Genomic DNA, 15,147 nt, shown 5'->3' with positions numbered 1-15,147 from the left:
ATATTTTATTGTAAGAATTTGAGTTATTGTAACTTGAACTGACACACCATTATCAAAGCTATGAGAGTTCCATGAGCATTTTTGGTTGAAGTAAGAATCTTAATAATCAAGAAATTTTTAAACAAAACCAACAATTATGTGAAAATAAGTCTGAGCAAAACAGAGTGAGTGGGACAAATTGCAGGGGACTTCTTACCTACCGTTTATTCAAGTGGGAGCTGCTAGTTATTGGTTATATTGGTTATAGGATTACCTACATTTTTTAAAACCATAAAAGATTAAGTGGTATGGGTTTGTGATTATGTGGATACACTGCGCTTCTGCCTGAAAGATTGTCTCATCTGGTTGATTTGCATGTTGCATAGCAATGGCATGTGGGAACTCATTCAACATTCGCTGCTGGAAGGCCTCCAGTCTTTCGTAGTCATGTCCTCGGCAAACGAATTCCTTATTCTGAGAAAAAAATATGAAAAAAAAACAAGTGCAAGTTATGCAAAAATGAATGGGTATCATTAAATAGATTTAAACAGACAGTCTTAAATACACTTTAAGGGCAATTCTTACATCATTTTATCATCAAGAGGGAAAAAGATAAGAATCATGAGGCCAGGATGAAAATAAGATATCTAGATGAAGGAATATTTACTAGATACAAGTTTTACACCAAACATGAGCTTTCTGGATCTGAAATACTCACTGGAACTTGTCCCCAACTGTGGTGCTGCTGAGGGCTTCTTATAGGTTTGAAATAAAGGAAATTACCATTTTTCTAAGAAATAGTATTATACAAACTTTATATCTATATTAGAAATCTCTCATAAGTCACTACTAACGTGTTCTTCTCGAAGCTGATTTAGATAGAAATTGTAGTTTTCCTTACAGTATCTTTTCAAGGAACAGGAAGCACTGAAGTCTGACATCCTGGACTTCCATGGAAACTGCTACAAGAAACCAACTGCAATGTGCAACCAGAAATTAAAATTTGAAAGCTTTACTCTTCTTTACTGAAGCTTTATTCTTTATTCCTTCTATGGCAAATATACCAGACTTTTAAAAAGGCACAAACTTTCCCCCCCCCAAAATTAAATCTAATGTAGTTAAGTTTTGAGGTCTTCCTTCTGGTGCAGGAAGCATAAATCTGTTCTTTAGTAGTGTCATGTATGTTTAACTTGGAAAATGCATCAATACTTCCTATGCAGATGTATAAATAGTGAAAGACTTACAGGTCTGAAAAAAAGCACTCCTGTACAGACTTTTTCCAGTACTTTTACTGTATTGTTTTTAGGCATTATATCCTTTCTAATCAACAATTTCAAATTGGTTTCTCCAGAAGATATATACAGACAACAACAAAACCTATGTGCCCACAAGGCTGTTTTTGTGTAAGGATTTAAATGGAGACTTTCATTCTATATTTACAATCTGGAATTTGCAACTTTCCCAGACATTAAGAAAAAATTGGCTTTTTAGGCCTCCTCCACACAGAGGTGGTTCCATCATCACTTATTTGAATTATTACAGGAAGGGGAGCTTGGATTATGACTGCAGTGGCTTCACAAATAAGATGGATTCTGTTCTCTTCCCAAGGTGACAGTCAATGCAGCTAAACCACTGCAGACTGTGGAAGAGGGGAACAGAATGACAAAAATAACATTTTCAAGGGCACTTTGGTAGCTTCAGAATCTAAGATTAATGTTCAAGAGTAACTTTATATATCTTGTCAGTTTTAGTATACTAATAAACAATGGAAGTCAGCATGCTGAATTTCCAACTCACTTTAAAAAAGTGAGATTGAGAATGTAATTCCTTCAGTGCTAAATTACTGATTTTCCAACTGCCAAATGACACTTCTTTTGATAGCTGCCGTCTGAGCAGCCACCAGCAGAAACAGAACAATGGGAACAAGCTACCATGAAAAGAAGACAGTGATTTGTGGAATAGTTCAGGTGCATGGTTTCTAACACAAACTACAATCTTAAGCCTATGTGGGACTCTAGAAGCCCATCATTTGTCTTTCTGTTAGATAGAACCTTTTCTTGCCGTTGATAACATGAGGATATCACATTTACCACAGAGAATTCCCTGCTTCTCATAGAACTTATATATGGTATGATCAAATTCTCAGGTAGAGAAAGTCATTACGAAAAACAGCACAAGTCTAGAATTATTCAATTTGGTTCATTTTCAATTCACTTACTCTCAAGAAGAAGGGAAACTTTTTCCCGTAAAATCCAACTCTGAAAAATTCTGGTTCCAAACGCTGTTGATCCATAATTTTATCATACAAAGATGCTTCCATCATCTGGTTGAGATTGAAAAGAAATGCAATTAGTGCTCTTTGAAAACATATTTTTACCTTAAGCTGTCACAAAACACGAGGTGTTTTGACGCACTGCTCTGGAATACTGCAATTGCAGTGCATCTCTGAGTAAAAGTAAGGAGCCATATTCAAAATAGTCATGTTCAAATCATACCAGTTTCCAATGATTTCAGTGCCTAACATGACTCTTGAAAAGTCTCATGATAGTAACTTTATCATTTTTATCAATATATCCCACTTTTATTTTACTCAAAATATTAATACATAGTCATCTTTATGTCAAAGTCTTTTTTCTAATCATGAGATTTCACCAAAAAATTCCCTGTTCATACATTTTTTTTATGCTGTGGAAAAAAAAGCATTAACCTCATTTCAGCTAAAGTAAATAGCTATTTAATGTGTATGTGATATCTGTAACTGCTGAGTTTATACTGCTATAGAAATCCCTTAGCCCTTCTTTTTGGGTTAAAACTTAGGTGGCACAGATATAGTAGAAAGATACTGACTAATTCAAGCACAGAACACATTAAGTACAATTAATTAAATGTGCATAAAGAAATTATTTTATTAATATGATGACAGTCATTTTTTGTTCTTGCCTACAGCATTCTGCCATTGAATTATCTAAATATATATATAAAGTAAGCAGATCATAAGGAGTATTATAGTCATTGTATTATGACTGTGTCATAAAAGACTCCTTTTGTCTATATGAATTAAGCAGATCATATTTTTATGCAATACATAGATCAGCAAAGTTGTATGCTACTTGTTGCAAGCTGTTTGTTTCCAAATACAACTGCAAAGATATGCTGCTGCTCTTAACTAAGGACTGCATAGAGCACATTCCCTGGACAAACAATAAGAAATCAACGAAACTGCATTGATAGATACAATATTTTTGCATGAGCATGCACACAAAGGGAGCGCTATACAGGTACAAACACTGCAAAATCGCCTCTTCTTATTCAGCTTACACTTCTTTTTATAATCTGTTACAGAAAACAAGTACAAGCTTTAAAAAAAAAAGTGTTTTCAAACGGAACTGAAGTGGCAAACTTAGGTTTCCAGGTAACATTTCATATTCCAAAGGATAAAAGCTTTTTGATCTATGATTGATGAAAAGTACTTAGGTACGTTACCCTCATCTTGCTAAGGTTTCTGTAGTCATAGTAGCTCTCATACTGTTCAGCAATTTTCCTGCATAAAATAATGCCATTTTCCCAACACTGCAAGCAAGTAAAAGATGTTTAGTAATTTCACAACTGTTTGACAATTCATGACTTACTTATTATTGAAGTCTGTTCTTTCTACACCAGATCATACTTCCAGTATGGAAGTGAAAATAACTGAACATATTGTTCATTAGACATACAGATAGCTGTTAAGTAATACTGATGAATTATTTGATTGATCTGTTTGGAGACTTATTTAATATATGATTCTTACAGGACAATCACTGCACAAGATATAGGTAATTATTGCTTTTGATAATACTTATAAGACTGATTCAAACAGGTAGGATTTTCACATTTTAAAAATCTGTTCCTCTTAACATATCCTGCTTAATTTTTCTTGTTTGGAATATTTTATTGCACAATATGATTTAAACTATAAACTGATCAGAGAATTTTCTGGAAAAAATATGATCATCAACATCACTTTAAAAACATTTCCAAGGCTTACCTGGATATTATACTACCTATGCAAAATTGCACTGAATTGCCTGTTCATCCCTGAGATAAATAATCACACAAAGGGTATACAAAATTTTAAACTACAGGATAATTGCTCTTGCACAATTCAGAATAATCATTCTCAGAGATGACAATGAGCTGTGACCTCCCAAAAATGTTCTCCTTTTAGAGATTCTGCAGTTGATATTCAAAATGATACACCACAATTTAGGAGATGCAAACAGATGCTCAGAATGTTATTCCTCACTTGGTCACTCAGTGAACTGTATAAGGTTCTTTTGCTGTAGGGCTCATTTTCACCACCTTTAAAATGGGGAGAAATTATAACATCTTTTAAAAAGTCCTTTGTCACTTGCAAAGAGATCTGCTACACAAGTGGAAATTATTCTCACATTTAAGTGTGGGAGATTTCTAGGATACAAACAGAATTAGAAGGAACCTACTGTGTCGCTAAGTAACTGCTTAATCAGGCAGTGACAAATACTTCCCCTCTATATTAGAAAATGCAAAACTGGAAATAAGTCATGGAGTGAATTAACTATCCTTTCCAGATTTATTCAGTAAAATAGGACTATTTTACCTTTCCCCTATCAAAGTTTTGAATGATAGTCAGATGGAGATACTCTTTACGTTGCCACTCTGTTTGCATGGGGTAGTTTAGAAATTCTCTCAGGGGCCGATCAGACCATTCCAACAGCTCATCGTAAAGCAAGAGCGTGTAGGCAGCCTCTGCAAGACAAATTACACCACAATACATATGAACACCAAGCAAACAAAACACAGAGAAAATACATGGTAATGTGAATACTCTTACCAAGATACAACTTTTTGAAGGAAAACTGATGTATTTGAAGTAATAAAACCAGTGGTAGTGATGATTTTGGACATTCTTAAGCTGCCCATTTGACTTCTTTTACTGCAGATTTAGTGCAGACCTCAGATACGCTGAGGTAGGTGAACTTGCCCCAGACAACTGTACCCTACTTCTGATTCTTCTGCGTACATTTCTCTAACTCAGATGATGTTTGCCAGGCTATATAGGGATTTTTTTTTCTAATAGTGTTCCTGTTATGTATCTAGCCTAATAACATGTGGATGAAAAGCCATCACTGCAGAAGATGTTTGTGGGAAAGCGTGCTTTGAATCCAAGTGTAGTAAAATGCTAAGTATGGTATAAAGCAATGCTGCATTACAACATGTATGTGGAAGGGAGACCACTTGAAGTTGCACAGTCAATCTTAATTCTGACATCTCACAGCTTTCAGACTGCTTGGCTAGCAATATACGTTTTCCAAGTTTCAAGCTACAATTCTGTAGTAAAAACATGCAGCATGTTTACATAACAATTAAGAAAATATCCATGAAGTTAACAATTGTTCAAAATTGAAAGAAAGAAAAACAGCAGAGCATAAATAGATGTCAGGATAGCTTACTATGACCCTTCCTTTCTCACTTGTCACTCAAATTCGTAGCCAGGATTTTTATTTTCTAAAAAAAGGACTTTTTTATTCACAGAGAATTAAGACGCATTAGAAACAGTCCTGTAAATAGACTCCTTTTCTATTCTCATGTACTTGAATTCAGTCAATTCAAAAAAGATCTGTATGTTGCCACTGACTGATAATCAATGCAATGGACTACATAAGTCTATTTTCAAGTGGAAAGACTGCTTCTAACCATGGGTGTGACACAATTCTTCCTTAAGTCTCTCACAGCAAAAAATCTTGGAGTCATGGAATCTACCATGGCAAAGAATGCAGATGCTAAAAATAGATACACAGGAAATATAACAAAGTCCTGGAGAAAAATTGTAAGCAAAGTACCATTAATACTAGAATTATCATTAGAATATTAGAATTAGGATGATAAAACAAAATGAAAAGGTTCATATCACTGCTGAAAGTAAATTGGATTCATATTTGCAGTCAATTTCTAAAGGGAACGCAGCATTGCTTAAAGAGTTACTAACATCTGTTATGTAAAATCAGGAAATTAATAATTTGGCAAAAAAGCCAGCTGGGACAAAGATAGTAGTGCTTGATAATCAAAACTCTCTTGTGATTCACTACTGCCAGGTCACATGAGGACCTCCTTAATATACCCAGCAATTTAGTTTAGACTTTAAATCCATGAATAGCAAAGGGACTGTAAAAATTCCAAGCTAAGGACCTTTCCTATGGATCCTAGGAAATTCACTACCAGTATATACCCATAGCCTGTTTATTAGTGACCACTAGCCAAAAAATCTACTTTTAAGAATGAAAACAATCTGCAGAGATTCTGAAGACATGAAATTGCTGTTGCAATCACTGGGAAATGGACAGAGATATTACAAGGTCACTTGAGTATTTTGGCAACCAAAGACTTTAATTTAAAGAGATACTGATTTTATTAATTCCAGCTATTCTTCATAACAGTCACTCAGATGAAGTTCCCCTTTTATTGTACAAAAAACAATATGTGCTTATCTTCTTATTTTTCCATTTAAATGATAATTGTCAGCACTGGTGCTAAATTGACATTGAAAAATACTGGACAATAGAACTGCAAAATGTGATATGCAAAGATTCACACTACCAAACTGATTCACATAAACCTCATCTAAGCTTTACTCCTCTTGGCTGAAAACAACTCATGACATATATTACTAGCATGCATCAGCAGTCATTGTTTCAACAAACAGAAAGTAGCAGAGTTGTAGGGCTGAAAGGAAGCCCCACAACTCTTAAAGAGACAAATTGAGCAAGAAAACTCAGCCTGAATTTGCGTATTCTGCACTGCACATAACTTTGAAGGTTTGCAAATCACAGCCTAGTCCTAGATACTTTTTCTAGTTTGCATTTAGTTACCTGTAAAGTTTTGTGCTTTCAGATGTAGGTCATAGAGTTTATGAATATACCGAATATACATCTCTTCTTTGTTCAGTTCAGTCTTGTAAAAATTCTGCAATAAAATTTAATTTCATGATGAAATGTAGTAGATACTAAATACATCTATCACATACAAAAGGTATTCAATATAATGTTTAGTTCCATTATATATTTGGTAGACCACTCAACATGCTCTTTTTATTTATTTATTTATTTGTAATAAAGAAAAAAATGTGACAGAACTGAAATCTGATGTTTCTTTCCCTATAAATATAAACCCACCCCAAAAATACACCCATCTACTCTTACTTAGAATATTTAACATCTTGCTGAAAGCTCCTTGTTGGTTTTAAAATGCTGACAGTGCTCTAACTTTTGTAGTCATATTTTAACAAAATATCTACTGCCTAATATGTCTGCTCTTCATTTTGTCATAGTGAAATATCAGAAGGACTTTAGAACACTGCAAAGAACTGTCTGGTACCATAAATAGCATAATGCCAAATGAAAATTTGCTTCCTTCAGCCCTGACTTATGCTGGGAACTGAATACATAAATACTGAATGCACAATTGCAATACTAAAAGTTGCACACTGAAGTAATATTCAGGACAAAATTTCTCTAGCTAGAGATTTCTGGATGAGTAACTTCTGTTTTCTGTATTTTGGATAAAATATAGGATGCAACATCAAAACTTTTATTTCAAAACATTCAGTATTTGCAAACACTAAAATCAAGTATGAAAAGGTTATAAGAAGAGGATCACAAGTCTTGCACTGTCCACAAGTGTTCCATGTAGTCACTGTGGGCATGCAGGTACAGTTCCCCTTGTAGCTACATTTAATGTTCAGGATAATATACTTTGGTTAACAAAAATGTATAGGATAGAAAAATCTAGCACTGTTTCTCCTTAGCAATTAGCTATTTCTGTTCTATTATTCAAAACTCTTAATATATGAACTCTAAGCAAGTAGCCAAAATGTTTCTCTTATTGGAATGTATTCTTACTGCGTGACAGTTTCCTACATTGAAATATTAACAAAGAGAAAACTGGGAGAAACATTAGAATAGTATAATGAAAATACTATTGAGCTTTTAAAAAAAAATTGAACTAACTTCATAAAATGACTTTTAGGCCAACATACGCCTTCACAGTACGAAGACTTCCCTTTTCCTCCCATAACATGTAGAGCTAAAGGCTCTAGGACTTGTCACAACTTTAAACTGTACACATCAACAGGTTCTCTGAGGCTCAGCACTGGCAAAGTCCAATAGGTCTATCAGGCAGACTGCATCAAGACAACCCAGTCACAGCTCAGATTTATCATGCGAATATACTGATAAAGGCATTGTGTTTTTTCAACAACTTCAAGACACAACGAATAATAGACAAAGCCTTGATAAGGAACATAATATAAAAAGCAGAATCCTTAATTAAAAAGAACAGCAAACAGGCAGCATTCTACTCTATGATATCATGTAACATTCCAGTGTAGATCACCACAGGAAAAATCTCCTCTTTCTAAAAAGATATAATTCTAAATGAATAGAATCTGGAATATGAATTAAATGGCAAGTATTAGTGAAGACTGGGGAATGCCTGAGAAAAACTCAGCAAGTTACCAAAAGTTAATCCACATTTTTTCAACACTTTTCTGTGGTTCTGTAATGATCCAGTTATTCCACTAGAAATTCATCTTTGAAGTTAGGTGATTTTTACATTTAAGGAACTCTATTAGATACCTTTTAAACCAGCTTTTCTGAACAAACATTGCTAATGTGAAACCTCTCTCTGATGATCCAAAGACTGGAGAGAACAGGAAAAAAAAATCCAATGTGTTCCTTTCATCGAAGTTACTGATACTTGTACCTCTGCATATTTCATGATATAGCATAATTCTAGTTAGTTTGATAACTTTGTTAACTTGTTCAATTCTACTTCCCAGTAGAACAGCATGTACCTTCATGGAAAAACATAAACATTCTCTTTTCAAGCTAATCAATCCTCTCATCTTTGGAAGTCAGAATACTTTTGAAGTGTTAATGAAAAATGAAGTATTGCTTCTTCCTCTATATTTAAAATAATTTTAGGATTATACATTCCTTTAATCATTTGCATGGACAAAACAAATACTGAGTTGACAAACAGTTATCCATCATATGGACAACTAAATGTCTTAAATTGTGTGTGCTATTTTCGTAATCAAACTTTACTTTTCAAAATTTGGTATTAGTTGTTTCTCAAGTGGGCAAACAGTAACAAAATGTGTCTGAAAATTATTAGGGTAGAAAATCTTCCTTAACCTGTACAAATTATAGAAAATCCTATTAAAAAGTATAATGGCATTGGGAGGGAGGAGGGGGGAGTTTAAATGCTTGAATTTTGTTTTTGTTAAAATCTTGAATGATTTACTAATAAGAGTTTAAAAAGTCCTTCCTGATAGAATGAAAATAATCCAGGTACTTTACAGAATTCAAATCATGCCAGAGGTTCTGATAGAAAGCCAGCTGCTCTACGGCTGTGTAGTAAACATTTTCCATATTTGAAGAGTATGATTTCCCTGCTGAAGAAATCCTTTATTCTCTCATGTATAACTGCTACTTAGAAGTGCTACCAAATTGTTTTGCTGACGTCAAAAATGCAGAATTATGAGTCAACTTATTCTGTTGCTGTTTTTTCCCCATGGCTAAAAATATAGCTTTCCAAAACAAACATCATGAAAATGGAAAATTTCCAAGGTTAACAGAAATCAACAAACTTGTCAGTAGAAATTGGCCTAGAACAACAATGTATCCCATTAACAAAAATGAAATATTTTTCATAATACAGATTGACACTGATGGTTGGTTACATGACAGGAGGAAGTCTCAAGAAGCATTCCGGGCTGAACCAGCTTTGAGAAAGATAGGAAACTGGAGAAATGACAGTTTCATTGGGTTTTGGGGAAATAGAAAGGTTTGTTTCTGTCTGAGAACTCGGAGGCCAATTACATTTAGAAAATACTTTGGCAAAATTTACCTAAAAAGAAGGGAAAGAAGGGGAAGAAAACTGAATGAAGCAGTATTAGAGATCTCTCAGAATCCAACTATACAAAGGAAACAACTGTATCAATTTCATCCTGAAAAAATGATCAGCAATACTAATCATAGAATAGCTTGGGTTGGAAGGGACCTTACAGATCCTTTCATTCCAGCCCTCCTGGCATAGGCAGGGTTGCCAATCACAGGATCAGGCTGCTCAGGGCCCCATCCAACCAGGGGATGCCTCCAGGGATGGAGAATCCACAGCTTTGCCAGGCAGCCTGTGCCAATGCTTCACCACCATTCTGTCAACTAAAACTGCATCAAGAAACAGGCTATTTCCCATTCAAATATATGGCTGTAAAATTGAAAATGCTTAACTGTAATCAAAAGGGGCAGGAAAAGTTATTATACAAACCAAAAGGCTAACAGTGCAGCCAATTTTTTTGCCATCCACTTCTCCCATTTTCATGCAATCCCTAAAACAGAAAATAAAACAAAAGGAACAAAGTTTAGCCTTTTCACAACACAAAGCACACCTGTCATTCACTTGCTACATGAATCCTGGAGATTCATTTGGTTTCCTCACACCTTGATCTCAAACCGGGGCAGCAGAAGCCAGCAAGGCAGTTCTGCTCCCCTATGGCTCTCAGGCACTCATTCTCAGTCCTGCACTGCTGCCTACAGAATTCTCAGGAAGTGAAGCAAGTTAGGCAGCATGTTTTGGTTTACATTTTGGTAACATTTAGGTTACATTTAGCCCATCTCAGTTAGACCACCACAGCCCAGCACAAACATTTATGTTGGCACAAGGAACACTGTGACAGGAGTGAGGAGATGAATCTACTTTCTTCACAGATAGTGTAAACCTAAAGTGGTCATGGAATTACAACACTGGTTCTGTGAAAAAGCAGAATGATACTGACCTCCTCTTTAGAATGCTCTGAGGTCCCCTAAATTTTCCTAGTAGCACTCTATAATCAGTATCATTCATTATTTGGTGAGGGAACACACCTGATTCCCAGCCAAAATTTAAAATGGAACCATGAAGATTTTGATTAGTCAACGAAGATAGTGTCAGTACAACCATACTGGAGTAAAAAAGTAACAAGCAGGCACTGTGCAGTAACAAACAGTGACTGTGCAGTCACTAAAATAAATTTTACATAATTTTAAAACATTCTTGCATACATGAACTAAACAATTGTCTCAAATACTCTTAAAACCACTTGCATAAACAGTTGTTCTGAAAGTTGTTGGATTCACAGCCCTGGAGGTAGTAATCCAACTGGTCCCTGAGGAGGAACAGCACTGCTCTATTCCTCCCCGAGGAGGAAAAACACTTCTAGATGTTAAGAGTTTGTTGTTGTTGTTGTTGTTGTTTTCTGTTGATGAAACAGCTTTATTCTCAAACTGTTGTTGAGGATAGCAGAAGTATCAAGTCTCACCATATCTCCCCCGCAGAACTGGATAAAAACCAAATCCTTAAGCTCTAGAAAGTACTACAGCTTGCCAATGAAGAAGACTAAGCTGTAGTCCTAAGTTTCTACATGGACTTCACAAAGGACTGAGAAAATCACTTGCAGTCTTCCACTCAGGCAGAGCAAGATACACCTCTCCCTTTCATTTTTTGGTGTGGTACAGTCAGATGCAAGAGTCTCACCGAGAGATCATGTTTCTGTATACACACTTAGTGTGCCAGCTGACACTACTACTAGGGGTGATTGACATAGTGATAAGAATTTACATATTCTTTAAGACAGCTGTCAGGTGATTAGCATTGAACTTAGTGACTTCAGACAAACTTGAATCACTAACCTACTGCTGAAAGATCCTATATTCCAGATAAGAAACTGGTGCAAGCAACTGGATTTTCATATCATGTGAAGGATTCTCTGTTTTCAGACATGCTGTATAATTTGCGAGTTGACTAAGTAGCTGCTGCCAGAGATCAAGTTGATACGTCCATGTATAGTCACTATTTGTACAAGATCCCAGTGCTTGTCTCCTAACATTTTTAAGATGACAACCTTACTGAAAGATAATCACCTGTAGTCCAGTAACCTTTCCATGAGGCGGGTCACTGTAGCAATTAATGAAACACCACTTTCTCTCCATGTTTCCCGCTCAATTTTCTTCAGCAGACTGAAAAAAAAACAAGAAGCCAGAACAATTTTATTATTTAACTGTCACTATGACAACCACTCTGCTTTTACCAGTATCTTAATGCCTTAGCAACAACTTCGATACTTTGGTTTAGTTTGTTTTTTCTTTCACAAACACCCTCCCAAGAAGCACAATTTGCAAACAATGTCTTACCTAGGATAAGGACCAAAAAGTGGAATTCTAGTCCAGGAAGCATTGACAAAACAAATGATTTTTAAATTAGCTGCATCAGGTTAAAATATATCAAATACTGAATTTTCAGAATATATTAATACGCCAAAGACTTAACAAAGCTTTCACATAAAATTCATATATTAATTCATGCCAATACTTCACAAAGCAGAAATTCTCTAGATGTATTTAGAGAAGAACATGTACCTGCTCAATAAACCTTTTTAGTAGAACCTCAACTTTTTAAACAAAGATTTTTCCTCCTCACTTCTCTAATATTTTGGCATACATTAAATTTAAGAATGAGAAAAGTATTTTAAAAAGATGATTCCCTATCACACTTAGTATTTTCTTCTGAGAACGAATTATTATTACACATAAAATTCAAGTTAGCTTAAACTGCTGTAAGATTCTTAATCAAAACCCATGTTGAGCTGAATTCTTATCTGAATACAAATTACAGATTGAAGGAAAAAGATTTTGAAATGTTCTGTAAGTGAAGCTGTCAGTAAAATTATACTTAATACATCTGCTAAATATCTCTGATTTTCTCTAAGTTTATCAAAGATTAATCATTTGTGCATGGATTTTCAACATTTCTTCTCTGGGGATGAACATGGAAATATTTATCTACATAGTTGTTACTTCTCTGCTTTGGCACAGTACCTCAGATGGATAACATGTCTATGGAGATATTATGGCAGTCTCTCTGAAAACACACTCAGGTATGGTTTCCATTGAAGCCTCTGAAAAACTGCTACATCTGTATACTCAGGGCTTTTTAGAGAGCTGCTAATAGCATTTCCAAACCTCCCGTCTGCAGTGGGCAAGCTGTCAGCTCCACTGACCTTCATCTATACTGAACATGTTCAGTCCCATAAAACTCCTACGTTCAAATTTCATCGAATACACAGCAGCGCCCAATAACTCCTACATGCCAACTGCAGCAACTATGCTCTCCACTTCTGTTCAGCTCCTCTATACAGAAGGATGTCACCCATGCAATTCTACAAGCTATTTTGACCTAAATAAAGCTGTGCTGTGCTGGAGGAAACACTCATCTTCATTCTGCATGCTGATATTGATCTTAGATTTACTACTTCTTTTTAGGGGGGCAATGAGATGTCTTCCCCTCACATTCGAAGACTGGCTACCTGTCATTGCTAGGAGAGACAGGTGATAAAGCCGTCCCTATAAAACAATGCTGAAGCACTATGGCATCTCTGCTTTCCATAGACTAACTTAATTTGCCTTTAAACCCCTGATGTTTCCTTTCAGTACAAGTTTTTGTGTCTAACAGAAGTACAGCCTGTTACATTATTAAGTACTGATTACTGCACTGACTTTTCCTTTCTATTGCTTTTCAACTCTATATTAAAAAGGAACATTTCACCAAAATAATTACCTACAGTTCCTGTAAAAAATCAGTAGATGTCTGAGCTCTCTTTTAAAACAGATGAGTTCAATCTACACTTGAATTATGTATTTTCATTAAAAATGCATTGGCATATTTGTTATAAATACGCAATTTCTACAGATGGGTGGTGAAGACCCATCAAAATACTTATTCACACTGGCATGAACATTGTAAGTGGACAATTTTATATCTTGCCTTCTGATGCATGCCTCCCACTCTCCACCATACACCTTTCAACACAATGCACAGAAAAAAAACATTCAGAACAAAAGATCTACTCAAATAAATTCCTTGGCTTCCTCATGGCAATATTCAAAAAGAATGTGACATAAGTGACTTGCTCAAGTTAAGCATTTTTTCCTTCTAACACCTTGTGTTTGAAAATAGACATGCACTTTTCTAACATCTCTCTTCTATTTGACCCCATTGCTGGATCTATTTGCTTTCTAAATGCAACCTCTTCCTTGAGTGTAGACATAAACACAGGCAAAATTCTTCCTTTGCCTGTGTTGTGCCTACCTCCATCATACAATTCCTTCACCCGAAGTATAGCCAAGATGCTAAATTATACAAGGGAAAAAATAAAAACACTATATCTGGGCTCAACTGAACATTGCTGGTTTTTTTTATCTAGGGTTCTTAAGAATAAGGGTGTGGGGTGCAGACCCAGAGGATCAGAGCTCTCTGGGGAAGAATGCCAGGCTCTGAACCATGTTTAGACTATTTAAGCCATGTGGTAAGTCCCAACATAAGTAGGTTTTATATATCTTAGCTACAGAGCTATTTAGGTCACTGACTTTAAAACACTTAATTCTAGAATTACATTCAGTTACCAAGATCTCCATCTTGGAGTACAAAGTTCTTCAGATACCTCAATTTAGTCAGAGACATCCTCGTTTACTCAGACAAGTCAAAGTCAAACTTTGCTGTAGTTCAGAAATGGGAGAGGAGCTTCCCAAACCACAGAATGCTCAAGGTGAACTAAAAGACTCAGTCCAGATTCTCATGGAACAGGCAGGGCTGAATTCAGTTACACAGCCAGAGGAAGAAATGGAGAAGACTGAAGACAGCATGGGAGAGAGAGCAGTCAACACTTTTTATACAACAGCTTTATGTCTAGTGAAATCACCCAAGATCTAACAGAGATAGGTATAAAGTGCCAGATTCACTTGAATCTTAGTTGCAACTACTTCACAGAGAAGCTCAACCAACAATGGAGCCTGTTGTCCCAGGCTTTGTGTTTCAATAATGCAGCCACCTACCTTCCACATCTGAAATGGCTTGTGTTAGGCCAAACTGAAATATAGTTATTGATGTGATAAACTCTCAGCATCTACCAGATTAGATTCAGAACAAAAGAGTTACTCAGGTAAACCCTTTGGCTTCCAAAAGTTTTGCTCTCATTTAATAAAATTGTAGGATTCTTTGCGCTAGTTAATTCAGGAGCTCCTTTTCAGGGTTACAATGCAAAAGTGGATCAGGACA

The 15,147-nt window shown here is 35.6% G+C and overlaps 1 protein-coding gene across 3 annotated transcripts in view; it reads right to left on the bottom strand.

The window, feature by feature from the left end:
- DOCK4 (dedicator of cytokinesis 4) overlaps positions 1-15,147 on the bottom strand; it is a 238,527-nt gene that overhangs the window by 24,671 nt on the left and 198,709 nt on the right. For 2 of the 3 annotated variants that reach the window (XM_090137623.1, XM_090137630.1), the window contains exons 33-39: positions 11,958-12,053; positions 10,327-10,387; positions 6,867-6,960; positions 4,598-4,746; positions 3,463-3,549; positions 2,198-2,302; positions 312-453 (exon numbers count right to left, since the gene is read on the bottom strand). In XM_090137623.1, the coding sequence (XP_089993749.1) occupies positions 312-453; positions 2,198-2,302; positions 3,463-3,549; positions 4,598-4,746; positions 6,867-6,960; positions 10,327-10,387; positions 11,958-12,053 (734 nt within the window). Of the gene's footprint in view, positions 1-311; positions 454-2,197; positions 2,303-3,462; positions 3,550-4,597; positions 4,747-6,866; positions 6,961-10,326; positions 10,388-11,957; positions 12,054-12,227; positions 12,255-15,147 lie in introns of all 3 variants that reach the window. The other variant, XM_090137617.1, reaches the window with a different exon arrangement.

The sequence above is a fragment of the Phasianus colchicus genome, chromosome 1 (assembly GCF_987193195.1).
Source record: "Phasianus colchicus chromosome 1, bPhaCol1.hap1.1, whole genome shotgun sequence".
Classification (NCBI taxonomy): Eukaryota; Metazoa; Chordata; class Aves; order Galliformes; family Phasianidae; genus Phasianus; species Phasianus colchicus.
Note: the sequence above shows the minus strand (reverse complement) of the source record. Positions and strands in the feature narration are given on the sequence as shown.